We start from the raw sequence: 17,361 nt of genomic DNA, 5'->3' as shown, positions 1-17,361 counted from the left end.
GTGGCTCTGACTTGAGTGGCAGGAGTGGAAGTGGTGAGAGGTGGTCAGATTCTGGAGATATTTTGAATGTGGAGCCAAGAGGATTTGGGCCTGGAGAATGTGTGGGGCTGTGGGAAAGAAAGGAGTCAAAGATGACAGATGCGGAGAGGGAGGGTTACAATCAGAGTCCATTTTAGGGGAAGATCATGGGTTCATTTTGGGGAGGTCAAGTTTGAGATGTCTGCTAGACTTCCAAGTAGAGACATAGAGTAGGCCAGCCCTTTGGATTCAGGGAAGATGGAGGAGAGGAGGAAGAAGTGAGCAGAGTAACCAGAGGACTGGTGGAGGGAGTGTCAGCCCTGCTGACTGGTCAGGTAAGAGAAAGATGGAGCACAGACCTTGGGATTTGGGGGATGGGCCTATCCCCAAAGGCTTAGGCTGACAAAAGAAAGGTGTAAGCACTTCCTCAAGGCCATGGCCAACCTAGTTCTTTCAGCTGCTCTTAATGACTCTGATCACAATCTCCTGCAACTTTGTGTATGTGAGATGTGTCCACTTTGACACACACAGCTCTGGATCAAGAGTCAGCAAACTAAAGCCCTCAGGCCAAATTTGTCTGTTTCAGCAAATAAAGTATTATTAGGACACAGCCTTGCCCATTCAGATTGTCTAGGCCTGCTTCCACACTCCAGCAGAACTGAGTAGTTGCCAGAGACCATATGGCCTGCAAAGCTGAAAATATTTACTGTCTGTACTTTTAAAGGGAAAGTTTGCTGACCCCTTCTCTCCCTCTTTCACTACAGGAATGTCCTGTTGTTCTGTTACACAAGATATTTAATAGGACATTTAGGTGGCTCCCAATTTTTTTTTTTTGTTATTTTGAAAATGTTCCAATAAACATACTTAACTGTATTTCTTTGGGCTCATGTGCACACCCGCAAGTTTAATTCCTGGTTTGAAGGATATGAGCATTTCAGTTTTGGTAGATTTTGTCAAATTGCTCCCTAATGTAGCTGAAATGATTTACACTCCCATCAGCAGTGTAAAGAGTTCTCATTTTCCCATATTACCCTAAAACTTAGTATTGTGTGTTGTTAGACTTTATTAGTTAGCAATCTCTTATTGTTTGTAGATTCCTTTGGGTTTTCTGGCTGTGAATGATAGTTTTGCTCCTTTCTTTTCCTTGTCTTGGTACTCTGGCTGGCCCCTCCATGCAATATTTGCATTTTGTTCAATAATACAATTAAAAATTCTGTTCTTGGCTCTAAAGGGAATAATGCTTAACATTTATCATATAGTATGGTGTTCTACCATTAAGTATAATGTTTGATGTATGTTTGGTTTTTTTTTATTATTATTTTGAAAGAACTCAACTAAAAAGCCATCTGGACTACTTTTTGTTTTTTGTATATGGCTACTCAGTTTGTCTATTTCTTTTTTAATTAGTCTTGGCAAATTATCTTTTACTAGAAAATTGTCCACTTCATCTAAGTTTTTAGTGTACTGGCATAAAGTTTATAATCTTATTTTTGTCATTTCTGCTATATCTGTAGTTATATCCCTTTTGCACATTAATGTTTATTTTATTGGTCTTTTCAAAGATCCAGCTTTGTTTTGTGGTACATACTAGTGCTTTTGTTTTCTATTTAATCAATTTCTGCTCTTCATTATTATCTTCCTTCCACTTTCTTTGGGTTTACACTTACTCCATTCTGAAATTCTTTGACATTCTGCTCATAAATTCTCCATATTTCTTCTTACCTAATACCACTGATAAGGTTACAAATCTTGTAAATTCTGCTTTATTCCCCCACCCCCCAAACTGGAGTTTTTATATGTATTCTCATTTTTAGTTTGACCTTAATAGTTTTCATTTCCATATGACTTCATCTTTGAGTAAAGAGTTTTCTAGAAGTGTTTTTTTTAATTCTTTAAAAAAAAATTTTTTTTAGAGTGTTTCAGTTTTTTTTGTAAATGTATTTATTTATTGGCTGCGTTGGGTCTTCGTTGCTGCACTCAGGCTTTCTCTAGTTGCGGTGAACGGGGGTTACTCTTCGTTGCGGTGCATGGGCTTCTCTTGCAGAGCACGGGCTCTAGGCGCGCGGGCTCAGTAATTGCGGCTCGCGGGCTCTAGAGCACAGGCTCAGTAGTTGTGGCACACGGGCTTAGTTGCTCCGCGGCATGCAGGATCTTCCTGGACCAGGGCTCGAACCTGTGTCCCCTGGATTGGCAGGCGGATTCTTAACCACTGCACCACCAGGGAAGTCCCTAGAAGTGTTTTTAAATATCAAAAGATTTGGAGTTTATTCAGCTCTTGCTTGTGGTCAGAGAACACAGTCTGTATGAAATTAATTATCTGATTATCTGTTGAGATTTGTCTTGGGGCCTGGCCTACTCTATGTCTCTGCTTGGAAGCTAGCAGACATCTCAAACTTGACCTCCCCAAAATTAACCCATGATCTTCCCCTAAAATGTATTCTGTAATTTTCCCTGTCCCCATCTGTTGTCTTTGACTCCTTTGTTTCCCACATTCCCCACAGGTCATTTTTTATAAATGTTTCTTGTGTGCCTGAAAGTAACATATTGGGTTCAGGGTTCTACCAGGGTCAATTGATTAGAATTATTAATGGTATTAAAATCTTCTATATCCTTTTTTTGGCTGTTTGGTCTATCAGTTACTGAAAAAGTTTTTAAATCTCCCACTGTGATGAAGGACTTGGCAATTTCTCCTTGTATCCTGTCACTTTTGCTTCATACACTTTCAGCCTTTTTTTTTAACCTCTAACATACAAGTTCAAAATTGTTATATCTTCTTAGAAAATTGTTCTTTTCATCATTTTGTGTTGACCCTCTTTATCACTAATAATGTCTCTAGCCTTAAAGCCTATTTTGTCTGATTTTGCTATGGGTATATCTTTTGGTTAGTTTTTCTCTAGTATACACTTTTTTTTCCAACTCTTTACTTTTGGTGCCCTTAGGTTTTAAATGTCCTCTTGTAAACAGCATAGACCTGCATTTTATTTTTCTTGGCCAATCTGTTCATCTCTATTTTAATAGATGAATGTAAAACATTTTCTACCTCTGGTTTTGTACCATTTATGTACCATTCTTTTCACTTTGCTTCCTTTTTCTCCTTTTCTACCTTCAATTATATTTTAATACCCTCTACTAAACTTTTCTTTTGTGCATTGGCAGTTAAACCTTCTATTCTTTTAGTGATCTCTCTGAAGTGTTTGAAATACATACTTGATTTTACAAAGCCAGATAATTACCAATTATCTTTATTCTCCTCCTCTCAAATAAATGAAGCTTCTTAGGACACTTAAACTCTGATTACCCTCTCCAGTCCTGTTATTGTGTCCTGTGCTCCTTGCTCTGTACTCCACAAACTAATCGTTTTTCTGTCTAATTTCTTCTCTTTAGAGTTCTGAAAATTCACTACAAAGTGTCTAGATGAGATTTTATTTTTATTTATTCGGTTCTGGATTTTAAGTGAGGATCCTGGTCTTTAGTCAATTGTGGAAGTTCTTCAGGAACTGCCTCTCCCACATTCTTTTCTCTCCTTCTGGAACGCTGATTGAACCTATTCTTCTCACCTTACCATTCCTGTCACTTCCTCTTTTATATGTTCCATCTGGCTTGTTTTCTGGCTAATGGCTTCCACTCTTTCATCCAGTTCAGTGATCTTCTCTTCTGCTGTATCTAATTGGCTTTCTTGCCTCATCCTTTGAGACTCGAATTTCGCTAGCTCTATTTTTCAATTCTAGAAATTCCTTCTAAAACCTTTATGCTCCTTTTTAGTGTCTTGCTCCAAGTGTCTTCATGTTTTATCCCCGCCCCCACCCCGACCACCACCTTTTTCTTTCTCTAACCATGAGCTCCACGAAGGCGAGGACGTTTGGTTTAGTGTTGTCATCCCCAGTGCCTCCTACCGTTCCTGGAACGGAACAGACTCTGAGTGAGCGCTGTCAGATGACTTAGTGACAGTGGGAACAGAAGGATGCTGTGCTGCAGCCTGGCCCCCCGCTCTCCCCGCCGCCAGAGCTGCGAGCCTGCTCTCCCAACGGCCTCGCAGGCTTCCTAGTCTCCCCTCAGCCCGGACCTCAGGGAGAGGACCCCAGCCCACCGCACCCCGCCCAGCCCACCTCTGCGCAGGCCGTGACGTCACGGGACTGTGACGCGCCCTGGGAGCCCCCGCCCCTTCGCGGCGCTGGGCCGGGAATCCAAGCTCTCTGCGCCGTGACGTCACGGATCCGGGCGGGCGGACTTTGCGTCGGCCCAATGAGAGCGCCGCGCCGGCCTCCCCTTTAAGGAATGTTGTGACCTGACGTCAGCCGGGCGAGTTACCTCCCCGAGCCGCCGTCGCCGGGCTCAGCGCGAGCCTCGGAGCCCTTGAGCGCGAGGCGCGGAGCCCCCGGAGCCCCCGCACCGCATCCACATCCCCGCGTCGCGCGCCCCAGAGCCCCGGCCTGCGCGCCCCGCCGGGCCGGCGCGATGCCCTCAGACCGGCCTTTCAAGCAGCGGCGGAGCTTTGGTGAGGCCCGGCGGGCGCTCTGCGAGCGCGGGGTGGGGGCGTGGGGGCTGGGGGGTTTTGACCGACCGACCCGACTGCTGCAGATGACGTCAGCTCCGTGACGTCAGGCTCGGCTGGAGCTGGACCCTCGGGATGGGAAGCAGGCTGGGGCCTGGGCCGGGGCCTCCGCCTCGCATCCCGGTCCTGTGCCCGGGCCTTAGGGCCCGACGGCTCCGGGGGCGGGGGCTTCGGGGAGGCGGGGTCGGGGCCGCCCCTCGGGCACTGGCGGGGCGGAACCGCGAGGAGGACCTCGGCCCGGCCTCATCCCCGACTGCTGTCTGCAGCCGACCGCTGTAAAGAGGTGCAGCAGATCCGCGAGCAGCACCCCAGCAAAATCCCGGTGAGTTCCACCGCCCCCTCCCATCCCCGCCCGGCCCAGGCCCCGCCTCGGGCTCACGCATCCCCCGCCCCGCTCCCAGGTAATCATCGAGCGCTACAAGGGTGAGAAGCAGCTGCCTGTCCTGGACAAGACCAAGTTCCTGGTCCCGGACCATGTCAACATGAGCGAGTTGGTCAAGATCATCCGGTGCGCGGGCAGCAGCTGTCAGAGGGGGATTGGGTCCAGCTGGGGTCAGGCAGGGGGCTGGGTCCTTCTGAGAAGGAAGGGGTGGGGGTGGGGCACGGGAACAGGTGCTGGGTCCCTGTTGTGGGGAGGTTGGGAAAGGTCAAGGTCAGGGCTGGGGTCAGTGTCCGGTCAGAGGTGAGAGCCTCTAGAAGGGCTTGGGATGGGTGTGAGGTGGAGGATTAGGATCATTTTGGGGAGCGGGTCAGGGCTACACTCGCCCAACAGCCAGGCCCCTCACGGTTGGCTTGCCCTCCCGTCCACCTCAGGCGCCGCCTGCAGCTGAACCCCACGCAGGCCTTCTTCCTGCTGGTGAACCAGCACAGCATGGTGAGCGTGTCCACGCCCATCGCCGACATCTATGAGCAGGAGAAGGACGATGACGGCTTCCTCTACATGGTCTACGCCTCCCAGGAAACCTTCGGCTTCTGAGCCAGCAGTAGGGGGGGGTTGGCTTGGGAGTGGGGGGGCCCTGTCAGGCTCTGCCCAGGGAGCTCCTGGCACCTGAACTGAGCTGCCTCTGCCCCTGCCCCTGGTGGGCTGGGTGGGGATGCCACGTCCTAGCCAGGGGGCACCAACCGCACCTACCCTGCCCCTGGGTGGATCCTGGCCTAGTCATGTTAGGGTTGCCCCTCTGGGTGTTGGCTGGGATGGGGGAAGGTTGGGAGCAGCCCCTAGCACCCCTGCTCTGTGTGGTTTGTCTTTTTTTTTAGGCCCCTGCCTGTCTGCCCATCTGTCCCTCCCTGACCTGAGGTGCTGCCCATGCCTGGACCTGCCCACCCCTGAAGGACTGGCCCCTGGCTCACCCAGTCTTGACATGGTGTATGGATCTGTGGTCGTTGTTCCTCTGCAGAATAAAGATTGCTCAGGCCTGCCTGGCCCTTTGCCTCCAGCTGCTTGGGGAGTGGGGAGGGCTGCCCTACACCATTCTCAGCTGGCCGGTGCGCAGACCCATGTTCTGTGGACTCAGAGCTCATTCGGGAAACCCACGCCTGGGTGTAGTGCACCATGGTGGTATTAGGGGCCAACCCCACCCCTTCCAGGAGTGCAGTGTGGTTCCAGGGTAGACGTTTTCATAACAAAAAACATTTATTCAGTAGCCACAACCTAACAAACCCTGCTCATCTGCTTCTTCCCGTTTCCTGCTTGGGAGGGGGGCTCCTTGGTGTGCAGAGCCACAAACTGGGGAGTCCAAGTGGAGATGCTCCTGGCTACTCCCCACAGGCCTTGCTGCCAGCCTTGGCTCCTCACTGGTACCAGATATTTGTGACCCTGGACTCAAACCTCATCTGCCCAGGACTTCCCTGCTGGCAACTCTGGTTAGAGGGCTTGGCCCAGCTTCTGGCCCTTTCACCCCTGAAGTCCGTGCAGCCCTGTGCCCAGCCAGGCCTACTTGAGCACAAGCATGGCCTCCGTGCCGTCCTTGGTGGTCAGGTAGAGACCATGTGTGAGGTAGTACTCCCGCCGTAGGAAGGCATAGAAGTAATCAGAGATGAGCAGGATCTGGGGGGAGAGAGATGTGAGAAGCTTCATGATACCTCCCCCTGAACTTTGGATCTCTGAGGGGCTAGGTGGGTGTTGGGGAGACCCTGCCCAGGGACCCTGCACCTCAGGGCCTACACCACCCTTCAAGGTCTCACTGGCACCTCAGAAGTTGCCCTACTGCCCTTCCTCCTCCTACCATGGTCTATACTTCCATCCCAAGCCCTGGCCTGTGAACTCCAGACTGGTGCTCCTCTGTCTCACCTCCTGGGTGCCCACTGGCCCTTCCACCCCAGCCAAGTCCCCTATCAAACCTGCTTCTCCCACTGGGAACCCATATCCCCCTTCTTCCATCCAGGTGTTCAGGCCACAGGATCAACAGACTTGTCTCCTCCCATACGCCAAGCCACCAAGCCTGTCAGTTCTATTTCTCCCTGTCCCCGCAGCTACCACCCTGGACAAAGCCACTGTCATCTGAACAACAGTGGTCTCCTCTCTGGGCTTCCTGATCTCAAACCTCCCACCCTAGCAGCAGAGGTTGCTTTTTAAGACAAATCTGGTCATGTTACTTCCCAGCTTAAGGTCCTCTAAAGGCTTCCCATGGCTCTTAGGGTGAAGATCAAACTCTCTGGGGCTCTAAGGCCTTGCACTTGGTCCCTGCCCGTGTACGTGCTTCAGCCTCTGCCGTGCTCCACCTCACTCAGCTCCAGCCACAGTGGCCTGTTCCCTTCCAATGCAGGATCTTTGCTGTTTCCTCTGCCTGGAATGTTCTTCCCCTTTCATCTAGTAAACACCTGCTTGCCCTTCAGGCCTCAGGAAGGATCACTTCCACAGAGAAGCCCTCCCTCACACCCTAGACTGGTTCTTGGTCCCATTAACTTTTATCTGGTAGCACAAACTCGTCCAAATTGCAGTTTTACATTCATCTGTGAGACTGCCTGATGACTGTGGCTCCTCCGCTGGCCTGGGCAGGATCCCTGAGTGATTCTGCCACCATGGTGTCTGTGCCCAGCTTGGTCTGTCTTTTCTGTCTGGGCCTCAGAATAGAAAGGGCCCTAGCAGCTCAGCCCACCATCCCCCTCACTGAGGCCCAGAGGGGAACAGGGACTTGCCAAGGTCCCCCAAACACTGGGCCCGCAGTCTTACAATTCCATTCATCCCAAGCTCCCAGGACCTCCAGTGCCTGGAACAGGAGGGCCAGGGCCCAGCCCTACAGAAGGATGCGGGGAGAGGGGTTCACCACTGCAGATACCACCAGTTCTCAGGCACTTACAAGCCTCTCAGATTATCATCACCAATCACCTTGGCACAGATGGGGCGACGTAAGCCCAGAGCTGGGGGAGCACCTGGCTAGGGCCTTACAGCAAGACAGAGGTTGAGCCTGGCATCTCAGCCTCTGACCCCCAGACCCCTGTTCTGGGAAGCCTCTCTCACACTGTGGGCAGGAAAGAGAGCAAACCCACACCATGGCCTCAGGACAAGGACCTGCCATTCTGCCACCATAGGAATCCATCTGGAAGGCTGATGGTTCCCACCTTACAGATGAGGAAATTGAAGCACAAAGGGTTCAACAGTTGGCCTAAGGCTATACTGGGAGAGCTGGACTAGTGGCTATAACCCTGCAAGGCAATGTACCTGGGGCCCAGTGTGCTAAGGGCCCAGAACTCTGCCACTGAGGGTGTCAGAGCAGAGAGCCCAGGGAGCCCCTGAAGCCTTGCGCCGCAGCTGCCCATGGGGCGTAGTTACCACAGCAAAGGCTGCCCTCACCCGCTGCAGCCCCTTTCTCACCCAGGCCCAAGGTGTCAAGTCTGAGGAGGCGGAGCCTGGAGCTGCTGGGGGTTGATCCCCGAGCCAGGTCAGATGAGGGGTAGGTGCAAAGTCACAGTTCACAACAAAACAACTCCAATGTCACACACGATCAGCTGGTCAAATAGGAAGTCAAAACACTAGGTTATTAGTTTGAACCATATGAAACTGCCAATTTTGCAGATCAAAAACGGTTGAGTATTGACAATTTCACATGGTTCGACTTAATATAAAATGGAAAAAAAATCAAGAAATAGTAGAGTAAGTATACAATCTAGACGCACCAGAACAAATAACTATAGGACCTTAGGGAGCTATTCTTTTTCCTTGTAAGCCTTAACTTGGTAAATTATGTATACATGTTATGTTGATAAAAATAAAAATCCAATTAAAAACAATCAGCCGATACATGATTAAGTAAATAAATAAACAAGGGAGAATTCCTTTTGGAATCCTAACAAAAGAGTTCCAAATAATATATGTAGAGACTCTCCCCTTGGGAGGTGGAGCTTAATTCTTGCCCACTCCCCACCCCCTGCCCCCGAGGGTAGGCTAGACTTCGTGACTCACTTCCAAAGAACAGGGAAAGAGAAAATAGTAACTGTGCACTGGAGAAGTCTGGCAAACACTATCTTAACCAAATGATGAAGGGTAAACGGCATGAAGCGTGGCTAGTGTGTACTGCCTGAGCATTCCAAAAACCTAAAACGCGGCCTCATGATGAGAAAAGCATCAGACAAACCCAGAGGGGACACTCTACAGGATACCTGGCCACTGTTCCCCAAGACTGTCCACGTCACGAGAAATAAGGAAAGACAGAGTGTGAGCAGAGGACATGGGGGAGACGTGGCAACTAAGTGTAATGTGGTACCTGGGACTGGATCCTGGGAGAAAAAGAAGACAGTACAGGGAAAACTGGTGAAATCCACATCAAATCTGGAGTTTACTTAGTAGTAATGTACCAGGGTCAGTTTCTTGGTTTTGACAAACATACCATGGTAATATAAGATGTTAAAAATGTGGGAAACTGGGTGGGGGGCATATGAGAACTCTCTGTACTATCTAAAATTATTCCAAAATTTAAAAGTTTATTTTAAAAAGCAACATACTACTGTTATATGCAACAACATGAATGAGCCTCAAAAATATCTTGCTGAGTGAAAGAAGGCTTCAGGAAATGTGCATTAAGATTTGTGTTTTTCCATTAATAAAGGAAATTGAAGATGATGCAAAGAAATGGAAAGATATCCCATGTTCCTGGATTGGAAGAATTAATATTGTTAAAATGGCCATACTATCCAAAGCAATCTACAGATTTAATGTGATCCCTATCAAATTACCCATAACATATTTCAAAGAACTAGAAGAAATAATCCTAAAATTTATATGGAACCATAAAAGACACAGAATTGCCAAAGCAATCCTGAGGAAAAAGAACAAAGCAGGAAGCATAACTCTCTCAGACTTCAGATAACACTACAAAGCTACAGTAATCAAAACGGCATGATATTGGCACAAAAAAAGACATATGAATCAATGGAACAGAATAGAGAGCCCAGAAATAAATCCACACACCTATGGTCAATTAACCTTTGACAAAGGAGACAAGTATATACAATGGGAAAAAGACAGTCTCTTCAGCAAGGGGTGTTGGGAAAGTTGGACAGCTGCATGAAATCAAAAGTTAGAACACACCCTCACACCACACACAAAAATAACTCAAAATAGCTTAAAGACTTAAACATAAGACATGACACCATAAAACTCCTAGAAGAGAACACAGGCAAAACATTCTCTGACATAAATTGTACCAATGTTTTCTTAGGTCAGTTTCCCAAAGCAATAAAAATAAAATCAAAAATAAACAAAGGGACCTAATCAAACTTACAAGCTTTTGCACAGCAGAGGAAACCGTAAACAAAATGAAAAGACAAGCTACAGAATGGGAGAAAATATTTGCAAATGATGTGACCGACAAGGGCTTAATTTCCAAAATATACAAACAGCTCATAGGACTCAACAACACAAAAACAAACAACCCAATTGAAAAATGGGCAGAAGAACTAAATAGACATTTCTCCAAAGAAGACATACATATGGCCAAAAGGCACATGAAAAGATGCTCAACATCGCTAATTATTAGAGAAATGCAAATCAAAATTACAATGAGGTATCACCTCACACTGGTCAGAATGGCCATCATTAAAAAGTCTACAAAAAAAAAAAAAAAAAGTCTACAGAGAAGAAAAAGAAATAAAAGGAATCCAAATCAGACAAGAAGAAGAAAAACTGTCACTGTTTGCAGATGACATGATACTATACATAGAGAATCCTAAAGATGCTACCAGAAAACAACTAGAGCTCATCAATGAATTTGGTAAAGTAGCAGGATACAAAATTAATGCACAGAAATCTCTTGCATTCCTATACGCTAACGATGAAAAAGCTGAAAGAGAAATGGAAACACTCCCATTTACCATTGCAACAAAAAGAATAAAATACCTAGGAATAACCTTCCTAAGGAAACAAAAGACCTGTATGCAGAAAACTATAAGACACTGATGAAAGAAATTAAAGATGATACCAACAGATGGAGAGATATACCATGTTCTTGGATTGGAAGAATCAACATTGTGAAAATGACAATACTACCCAAAGCAATCTACAGATTCAATGCAATCCCTATCAAACTACCAATGGCATTTTTCACAGAACTAGAACAAAAAATTTCACAATTTGTATGGAAACACAAAAGACCCTGAAAAGGCAAAGCAATCTTGAGAAAGAAAAACGGAGCTGGAGGAATCAGGCTCCCTGACTTCAGACTATACTACAAAGCTACAGTAATCAAGACAATATGGTACTGGCACGAAAACAGAAGCATAAATCAATGGAACAAGATAGAAAGCCCAGAGATAAACCCACGCACCTATGGTCAACTAATCTATGACAAAGGAGGCAAGAATATACAATGGAGAAAAGACAGCCTCTTCAATAAGTGGTGCTGGGAAAACTGGACAGTTACATGTAAAAGAATGAAATTAGAACACTTCCTAACACCATACACAAAAATAAACTCAAAATGGATTAAAGACCTGAATGTAAGGCCAGACACTATAAAACTCTTAGAGGAAAACATAGGCAGAACACTCTATGACATAAATCACAGCTAGATCCTTTTTGACCCGCCTCCTAGAGAAATGGAAATAAAAAACAAAAATAAACAAATGGGACCTAATGAAACTTAAAAGCTTTTGCACAGCAAAGGAAACCAGAAACAAGATGAAAAGACAACCCTCAGAATGGGAGAAAATATTTGCAAACGAAGCAACTGACAAAGGATTAATCTCCAAAATATACAAGCAGCTCATGCAGCTCAATTATCAAAAAAAACAAACAACCCAATCCAAAAATGGGCAGAAGACCTAAACAGACATTTCTCGAAAGAAGACATACAGATGGCCAACAAACACATGAAAGGATGCTCAACATTGCTAATCATTAGAGAAATGCAAATCAAAACCACAACGAGGTATCACCTCATACTGGTCAGAATGGCCATCATCAAAAAATCTACAATCAATAAATGCTGGAGGGCTTCCCTGGTGGCGCAGTGGTTGAGAGTCTGCCTGCCAATGCAGGGGACACGGGTTCGAGCCCTGGTCTGGGAAGATCCCACATGCCGCGGAGCGACTAGGCCCGTGAGCCACAATTGCTGAGCCTGCGCGTCTGGAGCCTGTGCTCCGCAACAAGAGAGGCTGCGATAGTGAGAGGCCCGCACACCGCGATGAAGAGTGGCCCCCACTTGCCGCAACTAGAGGAAGCCCTAGCGCAGAAACGAAGACCCAACACAGCCATAAATAAATAAATAAATAAATAAATAATTTAAAAATAAATAAATAAATAAATAAATAAATGCTGGAGAGGGTGCGGAGAAAAGGGAACCCTCTTGCACTGTTGGTGGGAATGTAAATTGATACAGCCACTGTGGAGAACAGTATGTAGGTTCCTTAAAAAACTAAAAATAGAACTACCATATGACCCAGCAATCCCACTACTGGGCATATACCCTGAGAAAACCATAATTCCAAAAGAGACATGTACCACAATGTTCATTGCAGCTCTATTTACGATAGCCAGGACATGGAAGCAACCTAAGTGTCCATCAACAGATGAATGGATAAAGAAGATGTGGCACATATATACAATGGAATATTACTCAGCCATAAAAAGACATGAAATCGAGTTATTTATAGTGAGGTGGATGGACCTAGAGTCTGTCATACAGAGTGAAGTAAGTCAGAAAGAGAAAAACAAATACCGTATGCTAACACATATATATGGAATCTAAAAAAAAAAATCGTCATGAAGAACCTAGAGGCAGGACGGGAATAAAGACGCAGACCTACTAGAGAATGGACTTGAGGACATGGGGAGGGGGAAGGGTAAGCTGGGACAAAGTGAGAGAGTGGCATGGACATATATACACTACCAAATGTAAAACCGATGGCTAGTGGGAAGCAGCCACATAGCACAGGGAGATCAGCTCGGTGTTTGTGACCACCTAGAGGGGTGGGATAGGGAGGGAGACGCAAGAGGGAAGAGATATGGGGATATATGTATATGTATAGCTGATTCACTTTGTTATAAAGCAGAAACTAACACACCATTGTAAAGCAATTATACTCCAATAAAGATGTTAAAAAAAAAAAAGAATCCATCTGCCAGTGCAGGGGACACAGGTTTGAGCCCTGGTCCAGGAAGATCCCACATGCCGCAGAGCAAATAAACCCATGTGCCACAACTACTGAGCCTGCGCTCTAGAGCCCACAAACCACAACTACTGAGCCTGAGTGCCACAACTACTGGAGCCCACGTGCCTAGAGTCCATGCTCCGTAACAAGAGAAGCCACCGCAATGAGAAGCCCATGCACTGCAACAAAGAGTAGCCCCTGCTCACCACAACTAGAGAAAGCCTGCACACAGCAACAAAGACCCAACGCAGGCAAAAATAAATAAATGAATAAATTTATAAAAGAAAAAGAGAAAAAGAGATAACAGATCTGTTATCAGAACAGTGGATCACTGGAGTTAAGAGCAGTGATTGCCATATGGGAAGTACTACCAAATAAATGCTTACTATATCTCCCAAGCTCCTTTGCAATTAGTGAGTAAGTTTTGGCCAGTGGAGTCTAAGCAGAAATGTCACGTGGCAGCCTCTGGGAAACTTCCTTATGAGGCAGCATGTGTGAAGTGTTAGCTGTTCTCCAACCAAATCACCTCAGTTGTAAATGTTACCATTTAGACCATTGGAGCCATGCTTTATAAAACAATGAGAAATAAGGAGCTTGAGTTCCTGATACTATGGAACATGATACCAACTTTGGACCACCTACTCAGATATTAATTTGAGGGAGACCTAACATTCTGCATTCTGTTTTGTTTACATCACTGCCTCCTCTTCCATCCTCCACTCTGATTCTTTCAGTCAACCAGACCTAACTGCAAGTAATACATGTAGTTGAATGGGTGCCTAGGGAAAACTACATATTTGAATAAGATTCAAATCAAACAGGCAGATTTTTAAATTATTTAATAAATGTTTTTCTAACAACAACAAAAAAGAGACATGTACCATAATGTTCATTGCAGCACTATTTACAATAGCCAGGACATGGAAGCAACCTAAGTGTCCATCGACAGATGAATGGATAAAGAAGATGTGCCACATATATATAATGGAATATTACTCAGCCATAAAAAGAAACAAAACTGAGTTATTTGTAGTGAGGTGGATGGACCTAGAGTCTGTCATACAAAGTGAAGTAAGTCAGAAAGAGAAAAAAATACCATATGCTAACACACATACATGGAATCTAAAAAAAAAAAAAAGGTTCTGATGAACCTAGGGGCAGGACAGGAATAAAGACACAGACATAGAGAATGGACTTGAGGACACGGGGAGGGGGAAGGGTAAGCTGGGACGAAGTGAGAGAGTAGCACTGACATATATACACTACCAAATGTAAAATAGATAACTAGTGGGAAGCAGCTGCATAGCACATGGAGATCAGCTCAGTGCTTTGTGACCACCTAGAGGGGTGGGATAGGGAGGGTAGGGGGGAGGCTCAAGAGGGAGGGGATATGGGGATATATGTATACATATAGCTGATTCACGTTGTTATACAGCACAAAACTAACACAACATTGTAAAGCAATTATATTCCAATAAAGATGTTAAAAAAAAAAAAGATACACACTCCCCTATGTTCACAGCAGCACTGTTCACAATAGCCAAGACATGGAAACAATCTAAATGTCCATCGACAGATGAATGGATAAAGAAGATGTGGTATATATATATATATATATATATATATATATATATATGTATGTATACACACACACACACACACACACACACACACACACACACACACACACACACACGATGGAATACTACTTAGCCATAAAAAAGAATGAAATAATACCCATTTGTAAGTCAGAAAGAGAAAGGCAAATACCATATATCACTTATATGTGGAATCTAAAATATGACACAAATGAACTTATCTACAAAACAGAAACAGACTCACAGACATAGAAAACAGACTTGTAGTTGCCAAGGGAGGGGAGGTGGGGGAGGGATGGATTGGGAGTTTGGGACTAGCAGATGCAAACTATTATATATAGAGTGAATGAACAAGGTTCTACTGTATAGCACAGGGAACTATATTCAATATCCTGTGATAAACCATATTGGAAAAGAATATAAAAAAAGAATGTAGGGACTTCCCTGGTGTTCCAGTGGTTAAGATTCTGTGTTTCTATTGCAGGGGGCATGGGTTTGATCCCTGGTCAGGGAACTAAGATCCCGTATGCTGCACAGCAGCCAAAAAAAAAAGTATATATATATGTAAAACTGAATCACTTTGCTTTATAGCAGAAATTAAAAGAACATTGTAAATCAACTATACTTCAATAAAAAAATGAAAAACGTGTTTTTCACTGTATACAAATTTCACGTAAGAAAAATGTAAGTAAATATGGAGCTCTGGTTAATGATATACATGCTGACATATCTGACAGGAAATGTATTGATGTGTATACTTCACTTTGAAGTACATTACAAAAATAAGATGGATTGAGAAATGGATAATTTGTGATTATCCAAGTATAGTAAAATGTGAATGGTGGAGTCTAAGTCGTAGGTATACAGGTGTTCAAGGTTAAATCTTTCAACCTTGCTGTGTGTGTGAACCTTTTCATAAAAAAGTATCAGGGGAGGGTGGCATGGAAGGAAAGAGCCCTGCGTGCTGGCTTGGTCTGTCTGGAACCGTAATTCACTAGTCCTGAGTTGGTGCCCTGCCCCTCTCCCCAGGGAAAGGGCATCTTGGGGACACACTGGTCTTGAGGCTTCACTCTCTCGGAGGGAAGTCCCTAGCTGTCACAGGCTGGCTGAGACAACCTCTTCTGACCTAGAGGCTTTCCATTTGGGTTGAGGAGAAAGGATTTCCCAGAGGCCCTGGGATTCAGCCAACACAGCATCTGCAGACTCAGCACTACTTTGCCCAATCTGGGCAGGGAAAGTTGGGAAAGAAGCAGTGGAAATAGCATGGGCAAGTTAGTGGCTGTGTGACCCTGTATAAGTCACTTCCCCTTCCCTAAGCAGCATTTTCCTCATCTGTAAAATGAGTGATAAACTCTAGTTTATTACTTACAATGGTGGCTCCCCTAGTCCTTGCTCTGTCCCTCTGTGCTTTCAGAGACCTGAAGAGCAGCCCATTCTTTATTTTATTTTTTTAATCTTTTAATGGTTTTAATTTGAAAACAAAAGTGAAAAATGTTTTTATGGTATAAAAAAACCTAGTTGTGGGGAGTTCCCTGGTGGCCTAGTGGTTAGAATTTGGCTCTTTTACTGCCGAGGCCCGGGTTCAATCCCTGGTCAGGGAACTGAGATCCCGCAAGCCAACCGGTGAGGCCAAAAAAAAGAAAACAAAAAAACAAAACAACACAAAGCAAACCTAGTTGTAGAATTTTCAGTTTATTATATGAAAGTGAGAATTACATGATTTAGGGACTAAATGCTTTCTAGGGTAGTTAGTAGTTATAACTAATGGTCGGTCTCTGAGAGAAAAAACACCTAGCTCTGATAAATGCTGTCCATTATTACATTTTCTTCTTATTAATAAAAATGCTGATAATACTCAGGCATTAATTTAAGCACTTTACATGTGTTAAAACAGTTAATCCTTGCAATAGACCTTCACAATAGGTACATTATAATTATCCCATCTTATAGATGAAGAAACAAAGGTTCTTCAAGTAATTTGCCCAAAGTCGTACAACCAGCAAGTGTCAGAGGCAGGCTTTGAACCCAGACCATCTGGCATCAGACACCGCACGCTTACCCACACTGCTGGACAGCCTCCCTACTCTAGGGATACTTTCGGAGCAGCCCATTCTTCAAAGCTGCCCTCACCGACAGTGGCTGAGCCCTTCGGCCTCTCTATCGCCATCAGCCACCAGGTTCCACCAATTCCCCTCCTCAGAATTCCAGCTCAGCCCCCTTTTCTCCCTCCCACTGCCCCCTCTTGCTCAAAGGCCTCCCTCATCCTCCTGGTCCCTGAGGGATTGTACACACACACACACACACACACACACACACACACACACACACCACGAGAGCCCGTCACTTGCCCGCTCAGCAGCCTCCAGTGCTCCCCTCTCCCTGTGCCACACCTGCGGGTCCCCGTAGCCCTGAACGCAGCCTGGTCCGGCAAAAGCTGTGTGGCCGCACCTTGGTGCCTCTGCCCATGCCCTGCCCCCGGGCTGGGACGACCCTTCCCGCAAAGGGCTCCTTCTCATCCCTGGAGAGGCAACGTCGCCATCTCCCACACCCAGAGTCTTCCTCGACTCCACACTCAGTTATGTGACCCCTGAAGCAAAGTCACTTCCC

General features: G+C 45.7%; 2 protein-coding genes across 5 annotated transcripts in view; one reads left to right on the top strand and one right to left on the bottom strand.

Moving 5' to 3' along the window:
- Positions 1-4,287: 4,287 nt before the first annotated feature.
- Positions 4,288-5,994, top strand: MAP1LC3A (microtubule associated protein 1 light chain 3 alpha). The gene is made up of 5 exons (XM_082432273.1): positions 4,288-4,513; positions 4,837-4,892; positions 4,972-5,078; positions 5,384-5,553; positions 5,828-5,994. Exons 1-4 carry the CDS (start codon positions 4,474-4,476, stop codon positions 5,544-5,546), a joined length of 366 nt encoding a protein of 121 aa, XP_082288399.1. The 5' UTR covers positions 4,288-4,473; the 3' UTR covers positions 5,547-5,553; positions 5,828-5,994.
- Positions 5,995-6,180: 186 nt separating this feature from the next.
- The window catches only part of PIGU (phosphatidylinositol glycan anchor biosynthesis class U), a 106,382-nt gene continuing 95,201 nt past the window's right edge, over positions 6,181-17,361 (bottom strand). For all 4 annotated transcript variants that reach the window (XM_082432208.1, XM_082432206.1, XM_082432204.1 and 1 more), the window contains one exon: positions 6,181-6,617. In XM_082432208.1, coding sequence (XP_082288334.1) covers positions 6,601-6,617 — 17 coding nt within the window. In that variant the 3' untranslated portion in view covers positions 6,181-6,600. The remainder of the gene's footprint in view (positions 6,618-17,361) is intronic.

This window comes from Balaenoptera physalus (genome assembly GCF_965194825.1).
Source record: "Balaenoptera physalus genome assembly, chromosome: 16".
NCBI classification, from domain to species: Eukaryota; Metazoa; Chordata; class Mammalia; order Artiodactyla; family Balaenopteridae; genus Balaenoptera; species Balaenoptera physalus.
Note: the sequence above shows the minus strand (reverse complement) of the source record. Positions and strands in the feature narration are given on the sequence as shown.

Coding starts and splice junctions, on each gene's coding strand:
- MAP1LC3A (XM_082432273.1), top strand. CDS start 4,474: ATGCCCTCAGACCGGCCTTTCAAGCAGCGGCGGAGCTTTG. Junction 4,514..4,836: donor CAAGCAGCGGCGGAGCTTTG/GTGAGGCCCGGC, acceptor TGCTGTCTGCAG/CCGACCGCTGTAAAGAGGTG. Junction 4,893..4,971: donor AGCACCCCAGCAAAATCCCG/GTGAGTTCCACC, acceptor CCCCGCTCCCAG/GTAATCATCGAGCGCTACAA.